Below are 24,565 nucleotides of genomic sequence, written 5' to 3' on the forward strand. Positions count from 1 at the left end.
ACAAGGTAAAATAGTATATGGCATAATGTCAAAGTGGCAATCTAAATAGATGAAGTTATGATCTCAGTATGAAAATAAACTGCTAATATTTTCAATGTTATGAAAAAATTGGATAAAAATGCAACAAATCACTGTATGGCTAGGAGGATTTTTAAAATTATTTTTAATTACATCTAGCTCTCTAAACTTCCTGGCTCACTCAAAATTCTCTGCAATGCCACTCAGTAAAATCTACCCCTTCCCCCCAAAACCAGCAAAACCAGAAAACAAAAAATAAAAATCCTCCACAAAACTCTCTCAAGTATTTTATATGACTCATTGGTGGTTTGAATTGTTAACTGGGTTGAACCAAGAATCACCCAGAACCTGAGTCTCAATAAGGATTGGTTTAATCTGGTTGGCTCTTGATTGTTGTGGGTGAACATAGACTGAAAATGGTGGCTCCATTCCTGGGTTTGGGGCATGGCACTACACAAGAATAAAGAACATGCATATGTTCCTTTCTCTCTGCACTAGACTGTAAGTGTGGTGTTATTAGCTCATTTGAGTTCCTTTGTTCTTGGAAACTCATGCCACTGCCTCCTTGACTTACCTAAGTCCCAGAGATCTGTAGGGCTATAACCTGAAATTGTGAACTGAAATAAACCTTTTTTTCTAGAAGTTGCTTTTTGTCAGAGTATTGTATTGTAGCAACCAAAATTAAACTAGAACTGACACAAGGAACTGCTATATTCAAACCAAACATTCTAACCAATTTGTATTAACTCTGAAGAAGAATCAGAATCTTCGTGGTATTGACAAGGAGCTCAGGAAAATACTCGATGGCCTGGAGTTTGCCATTGACTTTGGTATGCTAGGTTTTGTCTCTTGAGTCAGGGGTTGGAAGCCACTTGGTTTACGTGGTATATAAGAGACTAAGAGAAATTAAGTTCTTGAGGAGACCTTCCTATTTTATGCTGCAACTAAGTCCCAGAGAGCTGAAGAAATGAAGAGATACTAGACTAGCTTTCAGAAAGTTTTCATTATTTGGTTTTGTAATTTGCAAGCCTGTTTCTATTTTATTTGAGAATTATGTCTGACAAGGGTTATTCTTCAAGGATTACTGTGATTACAGTGAGGCTGTATGCAAGGCATTTGGATATATATATATATATATGTATATATATATATATATATATATGAATTTTTTATTCTCTCTCTCTCTGTGTGTGTGCGCGCGCACGCACATGCATGCGTGGATCTGGATGCCTGTGCAAGCAAAGCCTAGAGGAGACCATTGGATGTCTTCTTCTGTCACTGTCTTCCTTATTTCTTGAGACAGGGTTACTTACTTATCCTGGATCTTGGCTGGCTCCAACAAGCCCTAATATCCTCCTATACCTGTCCCTCAACAGTGTGAGAGATGACCATGCCAATATATATGTGTGTGTGTGTGTGTGTGTGTGTGTGTGTGTGTGTGTGTGTGTGTGAATTGATTTCAGGTCCTCGTGCTTCAACAAACACTCTTATCTACTCAACCATCTCCTTAGGTCCTTAATTATGTCAATGTTGAATATTTCAAGGTTAATCTTCACCAGTATTTAGTAGTTAGATGTTTTCTTCAACAAAAATGCAAGAAACTTTATGCATTAACTGGTCGATGACTACTGGTGGTTCCTAGAATTTGGAAAGTTGGTAATGCATAAAGACTCAAATATCTGAATTAAACTCTAGAATCACCTGTTTGGAGATTAATTTGTTACTTCTTGTATGCATGTCTCTCAGAAGAAGATATAAAAACAAATTGATAGCATGCTTGACTGCACAGTTGCAGTAGAGAAATTTTGAGTCTGTTATTTGCCTGGAAATGATTTCCAAGGCTCTACATTAATTTTTGATCATTACATAATCATCATAAAAGAGATTTTTAAAAATAGCTGCATGAAAAGTTGATGGAAAATTAAAAAACATTGAAAAATACTTTCTGATGCACTTTAGTAAATTAGAAAATATCAAGGAAGCTATCTCAATTAAATACTGTTAATTTCATTTTATTAGTGGGTCCTCTTTGAGACTTTAAGGTCTACAGTGTCCATCTTCTCTACCTCACTGTTTGTGCTGTTTGCAAGTGCTAGAAAAAGGAGCATTGTATGATGACACAACCAGATGCCTTGTAAGATGTTTCATGAGCTACTTCAAGTTTTGTTGATTTTCAAACTTAGGTCAGTATTAGTCTAAAGTAAAGTTCAAAGAACTACAATCTGATTTCTGTCAATCACTGCATGTGTGGTGCTCTGCAACACAAAACCATGTATACCTAAGCCTTTCTGGTAAAGATGAGCTGTGCAGACTCTGCTCTGTTCTAGACTTCTCATTCTTCTGCCTTCCAGACTCTGCTCCTTATTCTTTCTAGTATGATCTGGAATTATGATTCAGCCCATGAACCACAGATCATATTTTCTTTTACATCCTTGTCTGTTTCCTAAACCTTCCAAGAAGTTCTTTAAGTACTTAGAATCTTGAGAATTTTTTTAGTCAATATGTGGGCTAGTGGTTATCTTTTCTTTCTTCACTTCACAGATTTCATTGTGGCCTAATGACAGTTAGGTGACTTGTGCAGCAAAGCCCAGCTGGATAGGTGTCATCTGCCTTCTAGTCCAGTGCTCTTCTCCAAGTGCTTTGATTTTCTATTCCTTGTCCAAGCCCATCCCTGGTTGATAATGCTGTTTCTATCCTGCTGTGTCTCTCTCAGGAACTTATCCTTGTCCTGAGAAGGTTGCCAGTCTTGGTAGGAATTTTCCCTGACTCACTTCTATCCACACTGCAGGACTGAGTTGGTATCTCTGACGTTACTGACTCTAAAATGCAAAAGGTGGGTCTTGTCAATTCAACATCTACTTTCTAACTATGGACAGAATAGGTGCAGGTAATCTTAAGAAACTCAGTAAACTTTATGGTGGTAATTTCAGTACATGATAACATAGGCCATTTTCCTAAGCTTAGAATAAGATGCATATTTGAATACATACTATGTTCTTGGTGGTCTAATCTTTAGGTTTTAGATCCCTAAGAATATCATCGCACGGAAACCTGATCTTTTATATTAGATCAGAAAATTTACTCCTAAGAAATAGCTGGATAAAACAACATACAATAAAACAAAAAGACCCAGAGTGTAATATTTGAATTTTCACTTCTTTTCATTTTCTTTGTCAACCATCTTTAAGACCTGTTATTCTGAAAAGGGCCCCTGAATTTGTTTCAGTTTTTGTAGTATTGGCTTTTATCACCTAGCTCCAGGTCTATTGGCTGCCTCCCTCTCTCAGTACCCAAAGCCACATAAACTGTTCTCTGTAACAAAATAGCACATCAACAAACAACTTTCAGGGTTTGTACTCAACCTCAAGGTTTTATTGTAACTTTTCTGAAATTCAAGGTCTATGTGTGCCTTTAAAGTATAACGTTTTTATCTTATGGTCATACTGACTCTATTAAGTGAGAAAGGACAGGTCTGAAGCTGAAGGCTACTCACTGGCAATACCTAATCAATGCTAAAGTCCACATTCTACTACTACTACACATTCTAATCTACTACACAAACCAATGCTCTATGCACATTCTCTCTGACTTTAGCCATGGTAGTTTCCTCATAGCTCTACAGGTATTTTGCTTAGAATTTACTACAAATCCAATAGACCCTTACTCAATATTTTTTTTACCCTTTCTCATATTTTGTATATCTTATGTTTGCCCATAATCACTACTTAGTCATTCAACCAATATTCGCTGCTTCTCTGGGCCTCTTTATAAGCCTTCTCTCAGTTACGTCTATGTGAAACAGACAATGGATCCATCATAAGTTTGTGTATAATATAGTATGTGTTTAGGTTCCATTTGCTCAGAGAGCAGAAACTATATCTTAGATGTCAAACAAGACATACATGTGGTACTCAGTAACTGGTACTACACACCCAAGTAAAGCACTGAACTATTAACCTATCTATAAGAATAATGTGAAATAATTTATCAACAAAATAATCTAAGAAGGTGCTTCATAGGGATTCCAGCTAAAGGGTTCTTTTATGTACTTTGTATCTCCAGTAGGAAAGAACACTGATAAAATCAGATACAATTGATGTTTTAATTTCAAGGACAATATAATATTACCATTTAAACTTTAAAAAGGAAAGATCTAGATAAGGTGCATTTGCAAATAACTTTCCATATAGCTACATTTAGCCTGTAAAACACCTTTAGATAAGAAGATTGTAACTAAATTTACTATTTTGAATAGTTAATACTGTTCACCAAGAAATTAATTGCCATATCTATCAATAAAGATTAAATGCCAGCTGCACATCTCATTTGATTTCATTAAAATTTATTTCTCTACATATTGTATACATATATTTAGCTTACTAAATGTGTCTAGCTCAGTTTCATTTTCAAGTATTTAGAATTTCCATAAAATGTTTGGGTAAGGACAGTTTCAACTTCTCTCTCTAGGTTAAGATCTTAGGTTCCTTACCTGTAGGCAAGTATTTGGAGCTTATTCATACAAAGTAATACTTGTGTTAATAGATTTTGTCTCATTTTCTTATTGCCTTTTGGTTAGGCTGGGAGAATCGTAAAAAATAGAAAAAGAAACTTGAGAAGTAAAGTATGAAAGAAAGACAGTGTCTGAATTTTCCACAGAGTTCAGGGCTATGTAGTAGGCTCAGAAAGGGAAGAATATAAGAATTTCTGGTCAAAGACTTCTAAGTCTATTCCATAGTTCTTAGAGATACTGAGTTTACACTGCTCTACATAAAGGTAATAATATGCTTATCTTAGCTTTTTTATAAATTAAATATTTTCTGTCTCTGAATGATGTTTGTGTAAGTGTTCGTATATGCAAATACAGGTGTATAGTGGTGCAGTGTGTGTGGAGATAAAGAACAAGTTTGTGTGATGAGCCTCCTCTTCCACCATGCTTGAAACAATGTCTTCTGTTCATAGCTCTGTAAGCAAGGGTAGCTGGCCCTTAAATTAGAAATTCAGTTTTCTTCACAGGTTCTGAGATCCTGAATTCTGCTCATCCGGACATTTTGACAAATATTTGTAAAAGGAATCATTGTCTTTCTGGTCCATTACCTGCTTATCTTCAAGATAATGGCATTTACAGTACAAATTGTACCCATTAATTATTGTTAATTCAGTTTAAATGACAAAAGTGAAATTCTGTTCTTTGTATTAATTTGTTGTGTGTGTGAGTATATGGTGTTGAGGGGGCAGGGCATGTGTGCCATAGCATGCATGTGAAGGTCAGGAAAACAGCTTTGAATCTTCCCTTGGGAACTCTTGAATTAAAAAAGAACATGAAGAAGACACCAAAGGTGGGGAATATTTGATGACTTCAAAGACAATTGAATAAATGGATAAAAATGTGAATGTATGATAGAAATAATTGAAGTAAATATCAAGAGGCCTATAGAAAATGGTGAATCAGTATCCAGAAATTGTGCTAAAAAATATGCTCCTTTCCTATAATTTATCTTGCTGTATTTTCCATATAGTATGTTTTTAAAAAAATCACTGTCTATCTTGCCTCAGCTTGAAAGTTTAGTCTGATTTTATTTCATAATTAGACATTAAATTTATAACAACACCATTTTTTATTAAAATTTTGCTTGATAACAATGTATTTTATGAGAAACATTTTGAAGTTTTGTTTAATACTTTTGCATTTTCTTACCCAGTATGGTTTGATTAAAAATAATCATAAATAGTCATATGCAGAGAAATGAACAGCTAAAGAATTTAAATGTCAATGGAAGACTGGTACAAATATTTAATGAGGATGGAAAAAATGAATGTAATAGCATACAACAGTTATGACTTGTGTCAATGTTTTTCTTTATTTCTGCTATAAAATTTGTAAGTGGATGTTGAAATAACTACTATGCATTGGTAGCAAGCTGGTTTCCTAATGCTGGTGGGTTAAAAAATGTAAATGTATAAAGAAAAAAGGATTAACAAATAGGTGGGGGAGGGGTTTCCTTCAAATGGATGGAACCCATTCTTTTGAAAGAAAACTCCCCTCTTACCTTAATCCTGAAGCTGGTTAGTTCTCCTCTGTCCTCCTCCTAGGGGAGAAATACCCAAAGTTAAACAATAATAGAACATGGTCTTGTATTAAAGTCAAGTTCAGTTCTGGCCAATCCTTTCTTCAAGTCTCACATGATTCTACCAACTGTCTGATATGATGGGGCTTCCACAGAGTTGAAATGAAACCCGTTTTAAGTATTAGGCCAAAGGGAGTGGGCAATAACTGTGTAGGATGTAAACTATGGTGTCTCCTGCTGAATTAGCCTGTCTTGTCAGAGAATCCGAATTAATTTCAGGCTTTCTTAGAGCAGGAAAATTCATGAAATAGCACTACTTGGGCAATTAATCAGTAGAAGTGATAAGGTAAGGGACTTCAAGAGTTCCCATAGAGAACTCTTCCCATGTAGGTGTCCTAAAATTCCTCTTGCCTTTGGAAATAAAATTATATTGATATGGGCAACAATGTTTGAGAAGATGTTTAATTTTTATAAAAATTGAAAATAACATGTTATGGGAGGATTAGGAAAAAGTCTCACCTGAAACAAGAAGCCACAGGTGAGATTTAATTTTTTAAAATGCTTTCTTTTATCTACCAAGAAGGCTAAGATCTCAGTTCATGCAAGACCAAGGCACTATAGCCATTATCAGATGGATTTTTCTTCCTTAAAGTATCTGTGATTGAATAGGACACCTGGTGTCTTTGGAAAGACAGATAGAAAGAAGACTAAATTTGAGTATTCAATACTAAAGGCCCTAATAACACCTCTGTCGCCCAGCAGCTAGATAACATGTGTTTCCATAGAGTCATCTGTCTGGATGGATATGACAGCAATTCCAATTCATTGTTGGGATAAGGTCTGAGAATGTATTCATTTACATGGGCTTTGTATATGACAGCTATTATTAAATTGTTAATTACTTCACATTACATAGTCTCTGACATTTTTTCTTATTTGAATTATTTTTGTTTAGGGAATTGTCTAGTAAACTGATCTTAAACGTCAGTTTACAGCTACCCTTTGGCATAATTTGAGAGAGGGTGGCTGATTGAGTCCCATACAAAATCAATACCAGACAATTGATTGAATTCTGTGAGACATGAAGGAGAGTAGAGACCAAGAATGAGCCTGAACCCATACAAGATCATGTGCTATTGTTATTTAACTTTGGGTAACTTATTAAAAAACTTCATCAAGTAAAATGACATTAGGTGAGCAAATGGATGCATGCTGGAAACTCAGTTTGTCCCAGTATGTTACAGAGACAGCAAAATGAGGGACATTGTTTGCAGTACCCTAAAGGTCATTAAAAAATGTGCAGGAGGAGAAAATGTTATGGGAAACTGTGATACATCTGCAAATCTTGTCTTCCTCCGTCACTCCATCTGGTTTGCATTGGAGTCACCCTATGAACTTTAATGACCTTAAAGTTGCATGACATAAACTTGATATAATAACTTCTTCAGCTGAAGCATAATGTTCTCCTTTATCAGTGGTGAATATTCTAAAAGTTGCTATCTTGACAATTAATACTCTACCATCTAAACATTATAAAATCACCATACTATTTTTCTGAAACAAATACAGCCAAATATTGTAAACCATTCTTAAAATTTAAAAAATGGCTTATTTTATCTTATAAAGTAACTATTTTGTTCATGGTTGTTACAGTTTAGAACCAAACTCTTCGTGTTTGGAAATCATGTAGAAGTCAATGAAAGAAACAAACTGTAGATATATTGTCTGGGTTGAGTCAGATTAGAGTGACCACGCAGCATCTACACTTCAGGGATAAGTGGTGGCTACTCGAGATAAAGAGGGAAATAAAGGAGAAATTAATAGTGTTGACATTGCTAAGGTTACCATGATGTCCTTAAAAGTCATCTTCTCAATGAAAGTTCACATTATATGGGAGAAATTATTTTTGTCATATTTGGATATGCCAACATACAATTTGTTCTCAATAATATTCAAGTAAATCCTGCCTGTACTTTCACACTAATTATACCTTTTATGTATCCCAGTGAATTTTCTCACATATGTGCCTCATCTAATGTGTGAAGTCAGCATTTCCTTTTAATCTCTATTCACATAGATGTGTAAGACTGGTATCTCTATCTGAGAAACATGTTTAAAAACACTTTTCTGTTTCACAGTATAACAGACCACAGTGAAATAATTGGCTTGTTTAATTCCCAAACTATCATTTCTACTTCTATTGCCTGTAACTGATTCCCCCTTTGCTTACAACTTTAGAGAGTTCTGAGACTGAAATACATAGGCAGGACATGCTTCAAGTATTTAGAGCTGATTCCTATCACTTGGAATTCTCTAAGAGGCAGTTTTTCTTGATTTAACAATCAGATACTGGAGATTATTAGTTAATTTTCTAGATCATTTTGATAACCAACTTAAACCATGGCAAAGTCTTTCTTTGGTGAATTTATTTTTTATTTATGTGTAATTTCCTCAGCTAAATAAGAATTTATTCTATTTTCCATCTAAACTTAAATTTAGGTGCAAACTTGAATCCTAAAAGGATATTTTTAATGTAACTTAGCTTTATTAGTGTTTGCAAAACTGAGACAAGAATAAAATTTTAAAAATCTGCTGTTATTTCTCAGAGTAAACTATCCATATTTAAAAATAAAATAAAAATGTCTTTTCCCATTAGAGCACTGGAGAAAGGAGTCAGAAGACATCAGTTGTAACCTGAGCTGGGGAACTCTGGGCAAGTCACTTAACCCTTACTTATAGTGTCATCACTACAAAAGAGGGTTAGAAGAAGCATACACATTTGAAAAAAGTAATATTATGCTGTTACTCTGAGCATCTCACTTTAGAAAGATATTAGACAATGATTTTTAGTGTTTTATTTGAGCCAAATTTAAACACCTTTATAAAGTGACCAAATTAAACAGAAAATTAAGTGTTAGATGAGCATACTTTTTTGTCCAAAGTAATATTTTCATTATCACATTATTTAATAATAGAAAATAACAAATTGTTGTAGGAGACAGTGTAAGGTCAGCTCCTTTTGCATTCTGTGTTTTTCTGACTACCTTTAAAAGTAAAACAGGTACTGTCTTAGTTCTTTGGGCACTTACATTAAGTTCCTTTGCAGATTTCTACTACAAAATTTTGCTTTTATGTTTAAAACTCTAGCAATAAAAAACTGGGACTTGTGCCAACATTTTTCTAAATTTTTGAATGTGCTAGTTGCAAATATCTGGAAAGAGAGGATTCTGAGGGCTGGAGCTGAATATATGTCTGCTTATCTTCAGCCAGACTTTGGTCTCTTGGTGTGTCACAAAAAGGCCCAGGTGGAACTAATTCTCAGTGGTTTTCATTTGTTTCTGTGCGGTGAGGCAACATGAAAGAGGAACCCATGCATACTTTCATATACTCTGAAAATATGTAGCTATTAGTGTCTCATTTATTTTACTGAAGCTCCAATTTAATCTATTCCTGTTAATTGCTAAACAGTACTCAAGAAAACATCCCACTTTAGTATCTTCTTTAAAACCTTATCTGTACTCAGTTTCTTCTTTGAGTAACCCAGAATAAAAATGGAACCTAAGTGAAATCTGGGTTATTTAAATATGATAACATATGACTTTGTTTGGTCAGTAGGATTTTCAAACCAAGTTTGTTTTTTTAACACATCAGTATTGTAGACTTTCAAAGACAAGACTAAAATGGAAAGGATGGATTCATGCTTGCCATTTGCCTGTGCTGTTGACTTTTGTGCTGTGAAAGTTTATGTTGAAATGGCACTGCAATTTTAAGAAGTGAATATTATTCTTAGATTTTAGATTCCCAGAAATTATGGGATCTGGGCGTGTAAAAGAAATGATGTTCAATTATGAAAATGGATAAGTAATGACCTCCTACAGCATTTCAATGATTTGCTCACCTACTCCTCTCCTACTAAAATTTTTTAATCAGTAGATTGCTTGATTTTTAAAAGACTCAGGCATCTGGAGATGTGAAAGATGGCTTTCTATTTCCATGTTCCTATGCATATGAAACTGTATATCATCCTGAAATCAACAGCTAGATTCTGTCTTGGCAGTAAAGAGAAACCTTTAAACTGAATGAACTACAGTTTTCTTATTCTATATTAAAGCATATTATTATTCTAAATCAGAGTAGTTACTGTTCTCTACACTGTTCTGTAACTTCCAAACCATTTTATCTCCCCTTTGTAAAATATGAAAGCATAAAACCAATTTCACATTGGCTGATACTATCTTTAGACACAGAAGATTGATCCCATCTAGAGTGGTACATTGATAATTTCTCATATACTCTGGTGAGGTAGATGGTGAAGTAGATTTTTATGTTTGCAGAAAACCAATATTTACCTCTGATTTTCTAAGTTACCATCAACATAGAACTACATTATAACATCACGGTGAAGAATTTTACACTGAGGATTAGATTACATTTTTATAATGTCATAGACTTTAAAGCAGTGGTTCTGTGGGTGTGACCCCTTTGGGGACTGAATGACCCTTTCCCATGTGTCACCTAAGACCATTAGAAAAAACAGATATTTACATTGTGATTCATAGCAGTAGCAAAATTACCTTATAGGTAAGCTGAGAGCTATTGCTCTAAGGTGTCTTCTCATGTTATGTTAATGTTCACTTTACTATGTATACCTCCAAAGCTTTAACTGATACATGGTACATGGGCAACATTTTCTTTACCTTCTAATTACTGCATATATAAAGAGCTGTATTGTACCTTGTCCTCTTCAGTTTCTTCCCAGTCTGTCTCTGTTTTCTCAGGTAAGACTGTTCTGGAAACATAAGGGAAAGGAATCTATTGCACTATGGCTAGAAGATTTCTTACAAAGAGCTGCTCAAGAACTGGGATCCTGAGCATCATGAGCTGAGGGGCCCCAGTATGCCCTACCCTGCATGTTTTCATTTAGGGAGATGGCTGAAGAACTGAATCTGCAAACAGTGCCACAGAGGTTACTACTTGATCTGTGTTGGTGCTCTGAGGATTCACAGAGAGCTACTCATAATAAAGTTTTATGTATTATACAGAAATAGTATTTCTGATTATAAATGATAAGTAGATTTATAATCTATAAAAGTCACAGTTCTATGCACTGAGATCCTATGTGTAGGAGACATGATCATCACATGGTCTTCATTGAGTTTTTTAAAGCTTTAATAATTACTTTGTAGTCAATTATATGTTATAAAGAATAAAAAATATTACATTGGAAAATTTTAAATGAGAGAATTGAATAGGAATGTAAAGATAAATTCAATATTAAAAGACAAATGGAAACACAACTGTGTATCACTTAACTCTATTTTGTGCATTTCAGTATGCAAGAATACAATGTTCTCACACACTAATTCCATGCACGCAGTAATTTTTGCCTCTGATAGTAATACCTCTTCATAATGATGCCACAGTTGCCCTTTCAGTGTTGGCAGTACAATTATTTTATGCCTGCACACTCTGACTCCTTTCCCCCTTTTTTTTTAATTTGGAGCTGGGAACCGAACCCAGGGCCTTGCGCTTGCTAGGCAGGCATTCTACCACTGGGCCAAATCCTCAACCCCACACTCTGACTCACTATGGGCAGGTATACTTGAGGATGTTGAAAGCCTGAGATGACTACATTCTCTATTACACAGTGTTTGTTCTGCAGCTAAGATTTAAATAACAGCAATGTGTCCATATATTCTGCCCAAATTAAGAAATCTAGTTTGCCCAGAAAGCAGAAACAACAGTTTCAGGCCCAGTGGTACATGTTGGTAAGCCTACCTTCTAAGATACTGATTTCATGTATTTCTTCACCTACCCTTCTGTGAGGAAGTTTATTTCCTAATGTTCCACTTCGCCTAGATGTTTGGTACTTTCTCATTTGCATATCTACATTGTTCCAGTTTCTAGTTTTAAGGAATGCTTTCACTCCAGTCACATTGTGAAGACTTGTAAGAAGGAACTCATATCTGACTTTTATTCACCATGACAGAAAGAGGTGATTCAAATGCCAATACATATTTGTTCTGTCCTTCTGGATGCCTAAAAAAATTGTGTTTATTTATTGTTGACTTGTTTATAAGACAGGATCTCATGTATCCCAGGCTAGCCTCATACTCCCTTTTTTCTGAGAATGACTTTGAACTCTTGGTCTTCCTGTTTCCATTTTTCAAGTTCTGAGATTACAGTTACACATTACTATGGTTAATATTATTTTCTATATCATCAGGGTATGAATTAGTTTTAAATTTTCCTTGAATATTAGAGATGGTGCCTAGTCTTAGTTTTCTTATTAAAGCTACAAAAGGTTAGACTCTACAATTTCAATTGTAGGAGTTTCATTTTGTTAAATATATCTTTCTATATGGTAGTAAATACAAAACCAATCACAAAAATTCCTTATTCCATCCCAGAAAAGTCACAAAAATTTAACTTGTAAGTGTAAGGATAAAAATGAAAAGAACTAAACCCTAAATTTAGTAATATTTTAACTTTCTTTTGAGTGCTCAGATGTCTGCAATGTGTCCCTAGTATAAAAAAACTTACAAATCAGCTGTGAAAAAAATCTCAGTTGAAACCCAGAAACCATCTATAGAGTTATGTATCAGAGGATTTGGGTCAAATAGGAAGAAAAATCAAAATGTATCATGCATGTTATGTCATCCAGGAATGTAAGAGAAGGACCTTTGTTTCCTCTTCAAGGGAGATACAATTTTAGTCATTTTTAATTATAGAAAAGTTAAATTAAAAACTTTAAATTTCTGCAGTTGCAGAAATTTCCATCTTCTTCTATAGTGCTATATGGGTCCTCGTATGTCATCATTTTTTCCAAGACACATATGACCTCAATGTGTTTACCACATATCATGCCAGTTTGTAAATATAAAATAATTGGTACTCACAGTAAACACCACTATTATAGAGAAGTGAGAAGCATTTAATTTTATCACTAGGGGATTTTGCATGCTTCTGTTTGTCTGTGAATGATAAAAAATACAACCGATTTTTGTTCTCCTCATTTAATCCTTAGCTAGATAGACTATATTTATGTTAGTTAGGGTTTCCATTGTTATGATCATAGTCACCATGACCAAGGCAACTTGCATAAAGGAAAACATTTAATAGGGGCTGGCTTATAGTTTCAGAGGTTCAGTCCATTATCATCATGGTAAGAAGCATGTCACTGTGAAGGCAAACTTGGTGCTGGAGGAGCTGAGAGTTCTACATCTTGACCTGAAAGCTACCAGGAAGAAACTTTCCTCTGCACTGGGAGGAGTCTGCACATAGGAAACCTCCAAGCCTACTAACACCCCATAGTGATGCACTTCCTCCAACAAGGCCATACCTCCTAATAGTGCAACTCTATGAGGCAAGCATTCAAACACATTTGCCAAAGGAGGTCAAACCTATTCATGCTACCACATTTCACTCCCTGCCCCACATAGGCTTGTAGCTATAACATAATGCAAAATGCATTTAGTCCAACTTCAAAAGTCCTTAAAGTCCATCACAGTCTCAACAATATTTAAAAGTCCAAAGTTCAGTCTCTTCTGAGACTCATGTGAACTCTTAACTGCAATCCCCAATAAAATAAAAATAATAATAATAAAAATACAAATGACATGCTTCCAGTATCACTGGATATGTATACACACCAAAACTTCATGTAAGGAAATACTGGACCAAAGCAACACCAAAACCCAGCTGGGCAAACTCCAAACTCTGCATTTCCAAGCATGATACCCAACTACTTTCAGTTTTTTGAGTAGAACACAATTCTTTCTTTTGGGTTGGTTTCACTTCCTGTTAGCAGCTTTCCTTAGCAGGTATTCCATGGCTCTGGCATCTCTAACAGCATGGAGTCTCTAAGGCAACTTCTTCACAACTGCTTGTTCCAATGTCTAGGATCCACACATGATCTTCTGGGTTTCTCCAAAGGGCTTGAGTCACTTCTGCTCTGGCCTCTATAGCATTCTAGGCTCTGGTTGACTCTATTCCACTGCTGTTGCTGTACTTGGTGGTCATCTCATGGTACCAGCATCTGCAATATGCTGAGATCTTCTGCTGCAACTAGGCTTTCCCAATAACCTCTTTTACAGGCTCTCTTCATGGTGCCAAGTCTCAACTTTTTTGCAGGGCCCCTTCAGTTCTGTGACATCAACAGCAACAGAGACTGCACCTTCACCAATTGCTTTTCCTGGCTTCTCTAAGCCTCAGCTGCTCTCCATGACTTGTTCATGTCTTCAAAACCAGTACCATCTGAGTGATTCTTACATATTACCAAGTCCAGCTACCTGCAGGAGGTCTATCTCTGGAACACAGGTGGTTTATATATATATATATATATATATATATATATATATATATATATATATATATATATTTACTTTTTGTGCTCCCAGAAAGCACTTCCCAGAAGATTTCACCTTAGTAATGCTGATCTCTTTTTGAGGACTGTTAATTGCTTAGCTCCAACTAACCAGTATCAATTGTTCCTGTAACCTCTTCTATTCTTGACTCTAAAGTCAGAGACACATGGCCTAAAATATCCCTTGTTTTATTACATTTCCACCAGTTTCTGTTTTCAATGATTTACTTTATTGCCTAAGCTTGTCTTGGAACTTGCTCTGTAGACTGACTTTGAACTCAGAGATCTACATGCCTCTGTCTCCTGAATGCTGGGAATAAAGGTATACCATCATGCCTGGATCTAAGCTTTTCTTTGCATTTTCACACAATCCTTATAAGGCCTTGATTGTAGTTCATTCTAGATATAGTCAAGCTGACAATTGAGAATAGCCTTCATATTCCTTCCCTTGTCAATAAAACACATAACCATATCTCCTTATGTCCAATTGAAAACAATAACCTGGTCATAATAACTTCTAACATGATATAACTATCTCTTGTTTAATTGCAAATGCATAAACAGAAGGCTTTGCAGGTTGGGATCTTGGCCTCAGTAACCCACTCTCTTAATCCATTTAATATCTTTGAACACAGGATTTAGCTCCATTCCACTTCCTGGTGCCCCTTTAAACTTTGAACCATATATTTTACATTTTTTTCTTCCTGTGACTATGCTTGATCAAAACACTTCATACAAGTGAACCACATGGCTAGGTTTTTTTTTTTTTTTGAGACTGCCTTTGTCAATGCAATTCATTTGGATTTCTTCAATTTAGCTTCAGGCTGACTCTTAGGAAAAGGGCAAAAACCAGCTAAATTCTTGATGAAATTATCACACAAACCATCTCTAAGCCACATACTAAAATTCTTCTCCTCTGAACTCTTTAGTTAAGCCCTTACAGTTCAAATCATGCTCAGCATGACTGTCTTCCATGCTTCTACTAGAATGGACCATCAAGCCCCACTTAAAACATCCCAAAGCTTTCCAACGTCCCCAAGTCCACATTCCTCCCAACAAAATTATGATCAGGCCTATCACAGCAATACTCCAGTCTCTGGTACCAATTTCAATCACAGACTTTCCATTGCTGTGAAGAGATAGCATGATGAAACAACTCTAAGAAAGGAAAACATTTAATTGGGGCTAGCTTATGGTTTCAGAGGTTCCATTTATCATCATGGTGGGAAGCATGGCAGTATGCAGTCTGACTTGGTGCACCCAAGAGTTCTACTTCTTGATTGAAGTCAGCCAGTAGGAGACAGTCTTCCTCAGGGATCCAGGAGGAGGGTCTCCTCTGCACTGGATGGAGCCTGAACATAAGAAACCTCAAAGTTCCCCCACCTCCTATAATGACGCACTTCGTCCAAAAGGCCATACCTTTTAATAGTGCCACTCCTTATGGGCCAAGAATTCAAACACCAGAATCTATGGGGTGGGGTGGGGGATGTCAAACCTATTCACTCACCACAATATTAAAAACAATATGGGATCACAGCAGTCTTCTTTGCTGCAGTATCTGTTCAAATGTCAACAAGAATATAGAATATCTCACATGCATTTTTGCCATAATACTTAATATAAAAATTGTGTGCTTAAAGATCAAGCTAATTAAAATTCCAATATAATGAGAAAGTTTCCCTTGAGGCCTCGCTCTTAGCTAAGGAGCTATATTGGCAGTTGGCAGTTGTTAGAGGAGGAAGAATAGTTTTTCTTTGGGGTTGTGACCACTACTTTAGTAGATGTTTACACACATATGCTCTCAAGGCCATGTTTAGCATTAACAAGATTTAGAGGAATGAAAGAGAATATGAAATTGGAAAAGGGACATGTTGGAGGGTCCAGGAGTTAGTGGTGGATGCAAAGTAGATCTGATCAAAACATATTGTATACATGTATGAAATTCTGAAAAAATTAAGAAAATATTACATTAAGTATGTATTATTATTTAGAAATCCATAATAGAGCATCTTCAGAAGACATAAATTAATGCTTATTAATTTATGGCCAACTGGAACTCAGTAATATTAATATCTACCCTAATGCTTCTGTACTTTAAAGTTTTTATATTTAATACTAAAAGTTGACTTATTTCTGACATAAAAACAAAATTTTGATTTTCATACACTGTATTGCAAACTCCATCTCTCTAAATGTCTTAACTTATGATAAAGTATATTTTACAAATTTTACTTTGTAAAATGTTTTATAGTATAATATATCTTTCACACACTAATTATAATATTATTTCATATAGTTACCCTGGGAAGAAAGTGAAAGAAAGGTAATTTGGTCCAAACATCCCATAAGACCATTGGCTTTGCTACACATAGAAAGAGAAAGTCTAATAAAAGATGAAGTTTTGATTTCCCATTCTTAGTATTCTATCATTACTACATTCCCCCAACCGCAACATCATGCGGTTGCTGGGAGGGTTTAGTGTCAATTGTAGAGTAATTATGATAGGCCTGGTTTGCAACGACTAGCTGGGCATCTCCAAGTCTAGCAGGTATTAATTATTTTTTTCAGAATTCACCAAATGATGCAAGTTCTCTCAGAACTGTACTCTACAAACTTCATCTCTTTTGTTTGTTATCAGAAAAATTGTCTCTTTGAGACACAGTTCTGCTATCATCTTCAGAGAAAATAAATTTTACATGTGACTTATTGATAATCAAGGCATTGGAAACTACAGAATTTTAATTTAGTTTCAGATATTTGGATCAAGTTGAAAGCCAGAAGAAATCTGCACATGAGAGTCGTTGTTTATTCTTTGGTTAAGTGAAGATGTTGGAGAATATGAATATTTTAAAATGAACATTTCGCCTAAAAGTTGCATAATAGTTTGAATGTCTTGTTAACTGAATCAACCTAAATGACTTCTAATAGTTTATTTATCACATGGCAAAGTTGATCACATTTTCAAAGTAATACATGTAATCTTATTGTAGTATAAATAATTATGGCCAGTTTGTGTAAAAGGAATCTGAACCATGGTAAGTTTGAATGTAAAGGTGATAGTGTTGATGGTTTTGACATGAAAGTTAAAATAAATAAACTTCATCTTTCATCAGATCTTTATATTTCATTATAATGCCTCCTGAAATACATATTTCAAAATAACCCTCAAGAATTAGCCAATAGTTACCAGAGTGATTTTCAGTAGCCAGAGTAGTGGAGAAAACATGTGTAAAATGCCATGGAATCCAGTGAACCTTACACAGTAATGTGCATGTACAAAAGAAATCTAGAAGAATGAAAAAGATCAATATATCTGGTACTGTTGTGCCATGTAAAAATTGGAGAATTTATGTTAAAATGCAATATTAGTTTCAGAGCTGTCTATAACTGAAAGATTAATGTTTTTAAGATTTGTGTATATCTCCAGTGAATAACATTCTGAAATATCTGTCTGAACAGTAAAAGAGTCTGTTTATCATTGTCTGCCACTTATACCAGGTCACCTGGTATATTTTTATTATCTGGGCTTGCAACTAGGGCCTGTTGTTTGCTATTCAGGCTCTCTACTACTGAGCAACACACCAGTCCCTACAGTGACATTTTCCAGACTAGTCACAGATGTATTCTCTGCAATGTTTTTGTGTGTATTTGTTTCAAAGCTCATAGTAAAGAACAAAGTCATGACTGTCTATTCTGACTATAAGTACCCTATTTCTCTTTTCTTGACATTTATTCTGTAACACTTTGAACAAATAGTAAAGTATGGAAGCTTAAAACTATAGATGAAAGGTATATGGCAAGCTATTTGCCAATCTTATCTGGTTATGCTTACACAGAAGGAAATATTACTGCTTTATTTCTAAAATTCTAAAATTGCTTAGTGAATTGGAACAGAATTTGTAAGGAAGCCACAGTTAGTAACAATGAAATACACATGTCTTACCATAAGCAGAACAATTAATGCAAAGACAGGATTCCTTTAAAAAAAGATAGTTTCTATGGAAAAACAAACAAGTTTCTGCTGAGTGACTAAGACAGGTTTCATGGACACCTGATGAGTGTGTCTTTTTGATTTTCATTTCATGAATGCAATTAATGTAAACTTGTTTCTACAAACTAAATAATGTATATAAAAGATGATTATTAGTTCAACTCTGTATTGGTTTATCTCTCTTGAGAGAGAAGTCTTCTAGGGGAAGAAGAATGAGAAGCTTAATTCAATAGACCCCTCTTGCTTATAGGGCTGGGAATGGAGGAGTGGAGTTAGGGGAAAAAGTGAATGCTTTAAGCCTTTAGCATCCTTCCAGTGTTCTTGAAGACAAGGACAGAATGGCTGTGACTTTTGAGCCAGCTTGCTCAGGAAACTGTGGTATACTGACAACAAAATTCATAAACAAACTCCCCATCCAGGCAGCTGAGTTTAACAGATGCCTTATTAATAAGATCTAGGCAAGGACAGGAAAAGAAGGGAAGTTAATCTCTTATTTTGATACAGTTTTAGACAGATGAAGCCTTTCAGCATTGCCCCACACAGTGTCTGTAGTGTCGATTTGACTACAAAAGTGGCACATTTAAGGGGAAACTCTTTAGCCATCAATGGGAGGCAAATAGACCTGTATCTTAGGGCTGAATTCAGTTCTAGAAGCTTGATTTTATCAGAAGACACAAAATAGAGCACAAGGAAGCTATATCCACTGAGAATTAATTAAGAGAGACAGCCAGTGAATGTAACAAATAGCTTGATCATGGATATATATATATACACATGTATATATATATACATATATATCAACCACAGTTGCTTGCACCTTTCTATTTCTTATAAGTTCTTTGCAATAACGTGTTCTTGTACACCTACCTCCACAGAAAGGTATCTGATATCTGACTGAATAGAAATAGTATACTTTTTATAATACCTCATACAAGATATGTCAGTAAAGTTGGAACATCCTGGCTGCCGTTTAAGTTTCTAAATGTATAAAATTGTTTTAGGTAGGCCTCTGTCATGGGTAATTTATTAGTGTGAAGTTTCCCTGATTATTTCTCTAGTTTTCTATGGGATGTTTGTTCAGATAAACCAGGGAGCAGAGCTGCCAGAATCCATACTCAAATTTTCCTTTAATTACTGCTTTTTAAAAAATAACTGTTTCCTTTAAAGTTTTCTGTTCACAGCATGCCCTCCCCACACAAAACCCTTCCCTTGTACCTTTACATGTTTCTAAAACAGATATCTCACCCCTTGCCCAACCCAGCACACCCAAGTACATTGCAGTTCCCTTTCTGAAGCCAATGAAAACAGCTACAGAACACTGATGTTGCTTTCATTGTGGCTGGACAATAGTACAATGCTAATTACCTTCAGTTTTGAACGGCTTACCAGAAACATCACTTCTCAAGAACAGGTTCTTGGTTAAGCCTGGACTGTGATTTCCTCTTGAATCTGTGCTTTGTGCTTCTCTCCTAAGCAGCACTGAGTGATTTACCAGTTATCACTTGCTCTAGCCCCAGTAGGTTGAAAGTAGTCTTTATTACTTAAAGAAAATAGGAAAGTCTGCCTCCTGGGTATAAACATGAATTTTCTATGTCGAGTTAGAAAAGGATGCAAAGGGTAGATTTGATCGGTATTTCTGCAAGAGTCAAAGTCTCTTTAAGCCATAGCAGGTAATGCTTTTCTTGTGAGTCACTTGGCAGAATCTATCTACATATCTTTCTGTATCACACTTGATCTAACTTTACAGATCTTATTCACGCCATACTCCCTTTAAAATAGATTGGAGTGTGACTTGAGTAAGCACCATAAAGCCAGAGCCTATGCTTTCATCTAGTTCTGGTTGGTTTTATACGTGGATGTGATTTGAACAGTACCTATGCAACCTCAACATAGGCTGGGAGAGAATGATGCCATACTAAATGAAGCACTGAAATGGAAACAGATAATCTCTCTGTTGGGAAGAATTGTGATCCTTCTTACTCAGAGTCTAGCAAGCAGGGATGTTTAAAAACAATGATAAAATGCAGGATCACTACTGATACAATGACAGCAGGCAGTGTCAATTTTGGTGGGCAAAACAACAGAAAAAGTTGATGAGATCTAGAAAAAATACAATACCCATGATTTAGGCCCACTGTAGGGAGCTAGTGTTCAACCACTTTGGTTTTTATATGGCCTTCAAAAGTTAATGTCAACTATGATAATTTTAGAATCAAAATAAAAAAAATTGCTTTTACCTGATTGTTGATCAAAAGAATGAGATGGAGAAAAAGAAAATAAACCAACAAGCATACGATGTTAGCACAGAAAGTAAAATATTCTCTCAGGGACATCAGGGAAGGTGGAATACTATAACAATGCATGTTCTATTGTTATACTATTCCACCCACCTTAATGAGGAACCCTTGGGCGTTGCTACACCATAGCCTTTGGAATCCAGGTTTCCTCCCACTTTCATCGTGTCACAGGGCTTTCGCTGCTCAATGTATTCATTCATCGTGGACTCCAGGAGAAAGGCAAATTTGCCCTTGGACTTGCGGACACGAGCCACGCCCTCAGCTGTAGTTCTAGTGAACACAGACGGCTCTGCCGATCGCATGTAGGTCCACATCTTTTCATACACTGCTATTTTTGATCTCTGGAGGAAATGCAAATAAAATTCAATACAGGAAAGAAGGGAACAGACTGTTAATATAGACAGAAGCATGGTTATGTTAAGTCTCTTAGGTTATTCCATTATCAGTTAATAAGTTTGCATTGCAGAAAATTTGAAAACTAAACTTTTAAAATTCCTTTAGGAAATCAAACAAGTGCCAGATACTTATAGTGATGATTTAAAAAGCATGTGCCACTTGCTATGATGATTGTTATACTCTACCATTTCGCTTGCTTGTTTTGATGCTTTTGAAGGTAAAAGGTCCTGAAAAGCATTGAACTTTTAAAACTCCATGTTCTATCACATCATGAATAAAGTGGAAAGCACCATGTCAAACTTCATTTTTGCTTCTCTAAATCTCTTCTCAGCTCTACATTTGAGTTGTAATAGGGTTGCTATGTGTGTATGTGTGTGTATGTGTATGTGTGTCTGTGTGTTATGTATATTATATAATATACATTTGAGTTGTAATAGAGTTGTTATATATAATTATTATATATATAACTATAATAGACTTATTATATATAACTATATTAGAGTTGTTAGATATAATTATATATATATATAACAACTCTATTACAACTCAAATGTATATATACATGCCTCAAAAGATCAGTTTATATCAATTCAGCCCATGAAAATTCAAGGAAACGAAGATAAACACTGTACTTTACAAACTGAGTATCCTCTGAAGACTATGCAAGTTCTAGATGCGTCACACAGCTTGAGGTTGAATCTGAGAAAAATCAACAAGTAGAAAACAACACAGGGCTTTAAAGACAAGTGGATGTTGTTTTCACACTTCATTATGACATCACTCATTCTACCTCATGACTCTGGCCAAGAAGCTTATTTATTTTTATAAATTGCTTCTCTATAGCTTTATAACCCTTACTATTTAATTTACTTAATATTTTTTGAATTTTAAGTTAAATTTTAGTTAATTATTATTATTGTGTATGAGTATACATAAACATGTGTATGTGGTTGTGCATACATGAACATATGTGTGAGGTCAGATGTCAATTTTGAGTGTTTTTGCACAGGTCCCATTTACCCTGTTCTTTGAGTCAGGTTCTTTTTTTATTGGTTATTTTATTTATTTACATTTCAAATGTCCCTATTCCTGGTTTCCCCTCCACAATTCTCGCATTCTATCTCCCTCTCCTTTGCTTCTAAGTGGGTGCTCCCCCACCCACCCACGCACTCCTGCCTCACCACTTTAGTATCCCCTTATCCTGGGGCATCAAGCCTTCACAGGACCAAGGACCTCTCCTCCCATTGATGCCAGATAAAGTAATCCTCTGCTACATATGTAGCTGGAGCCATGGAACCATTCATGTATGCTCTTTGGTTGGTGGTTTAGTCTCTGAGAGCTCTGGGGGATCTGGTTAGTCCATATTATTGTTGTTCCTATGGGGTTGCAATCCCCTTCAGCTCCTTCAGTCCTTCCCCTAACTCTTCCATGGGGTCCCTTGGCTCAGTCTGATGGTTGGCTATGAGTTTCTGCATCTGTCTTAGTCAGGTGCTGGCAGAGCTTCTCAGAATCTGGCAGGCTAGTTTGGTTGGTCAGTATGACCAGTACTTTGAGCAAACTCAAACAAAGTAAAATGGAAAAAAATTAGGATTAAAATTTTTAGGCCATTCACATTTTTGAATGTTTACTCTTTCATTTTAAGTATGTGTGTGTATGATGCATGTATGTGTACTCATGTTATTATGTGTGTGGGAACATGTGCAAGTGGAACTGTATGTGCCTTTGTGTGTACATGACAACCTGAGGTTGATATTGGGGATCATCCCAATATTGATTTTCCACTTCATTCATTGAGCCAGGGCATCTCAGTCCAAATCAGAGTCTTGTCAGCCAGTTTTTTCCAGGGAATCTCCTGTCTTTACCTTCCAAAAGGCTGAAGTTTCAGGTTAGCCTCCTATATTTAGGGCGGTTCTGGAGATCTAAACCACTAAGGACTCATCTAGCTCTGAAAATCCACTTCTAATTTTCCTTACAATTCAGAGAAAAAGATGAATACATACACTGTTGGATTTATGATATTAGATTATGTCTTTAGGAATTCATAAGCAGAGCTCTGAAGGGCAGACTCAGTGAGAAGAGGTCAGAGGTTAGAGGTCAGATAAAAGTACATTCATGGTCAAATACTGGTAGCACAGTTTAGAAACATTGACTCTGACTGAAAGGGAACTGACTTGCCAAGATCACATACGTAGAAAAAGCATGAGGGGTACAGAAGGCAGAGAGCTAGAAACAATAGCCCTGTCCATGCTTTTCTGGGGGTGCTGCATATTTGTTGATTTATGAAGGCAAAGCAGATATTTATAAATTTAATGAGATAGGCTGAAAAGAGGGACATCTTGCAGACCCAACAAGCTAATAAATGCAACAGTTGTGGACATGTTAAGTCCTCAAATCTTTAGACTGTAGAGTCTACTTAAAAAATCAGGCATGGGAAGTAGATATGCCCAAGGTAAAATAAGTAAAGATTACATAAAATTCATTTTTCAAATTGGATATGTCAGAGCTCCTTGTTTCATTGTTATTGTGCAACAACGCCCGAGAATCTATCTGATTTAGAGCATTAATATCTTAGTTCAAATAATCCTCAGATGCTATTTTCCTTCCTCACACATGAAGTAATTTAAATACTTGCATTTTGTAGAAAGTGTATGTCATGCATTCTAATGAATGGTTAGCTGCTTTATCTCTGTTAGTGGTGTGGGCAGCTGGGCCGTGTTCTGGAGACATCTCAGCTGTGTCTTGGTTTTAAGCCCGGAGCTGGTTGTCTACTTTGCTTATTCTTGGGTCTTGCTGATGACTAAACTAGGCAGAAGATTCAATTTGTGTTGAAGTGAAATCAGTGAGTCTAGGTCAGATATGTAATGTAAAAGCATTTGAATAGCACGACATTATGAGTGACAAGTAGAATGCTTTAGAAACAGCATCATGGTTGTGCTTCACATGGTGTGCAGAACTCCAAGTGTAGAGAGTTTCATAGTGGGGTGAAATAAAGGAAGATACATATGTAATTTCCCCCATACATGACCCATGTTACTTTAGCAGCTGGTAATAGCAGTTCTTTCTTGTGGAATGCTGCGTGTGGGTCACTCACTGCCTGAGGTGGCTGAGGGGAGCTGACAGATGAGCCAATACTATGCATCTATAAGAAAGCATTTCTAACAAGTACAAAAATGCCCCTCACATCCTTTTTTTGTAGCCCACCAGGCAAATGGTTTATTTAAACTGGGTCACCATGAATGGGTATGGAGAGAGGCAAACAGAGTAGGAAATGGATGGTTTGTTTCTTTAAATGAGAAAACCGAAATGTACACATTCCTGAAAGTGTTCTGCTTGGGAAAATTACTTTGTTGTCCCTTCATCCTTCGGAGTTTTCTGTAAAAAGAAATATCCACACTTACGAGAATCTTCTCATTGTAAAACTGAAGGTGAGCAA

General features: G+C 35.8%; 1 protein-coding gene across 5 annotated transcripts in view; it reads right to left on the bottom strand.

Annotated features, from left to right (window-relative positions):
- The window catches only part of Gria4 (glutamate ionotropic receptor AMPA type subunit 4), a 454,905-nt gene that overhangs the window by 19,352 nt on the left and 410,988 nt on the right, over nt 1-24,565 (bottom strand). For all 5 annotated transcript variants that reach the window (XM_087560749.1, XM_087560747.1, XM_087560748.1 and 2 more), the window contains 1 exon segment: nt 20,830-21,077. In XM_087560749.1, coding sequence (XP_087416875.1) covers nt 20,830-21,077 — 248 coding nt within the window.

This window comes from Rattus norvegicus, chromosome 8, assembly GCF_021556685.1.
Source record: "Rattus norvegicus strain SHRSP/BbbUtx chromosome 8, alternate assembly SHRSP_T2T, whole genome shotgun sequence".
Taxonomy (NCBI): Eukaryota; Metazoa; Chordata; class Mammalia; order Rodentia; family Muridae; genus Rattus; species Rattus norvegicus.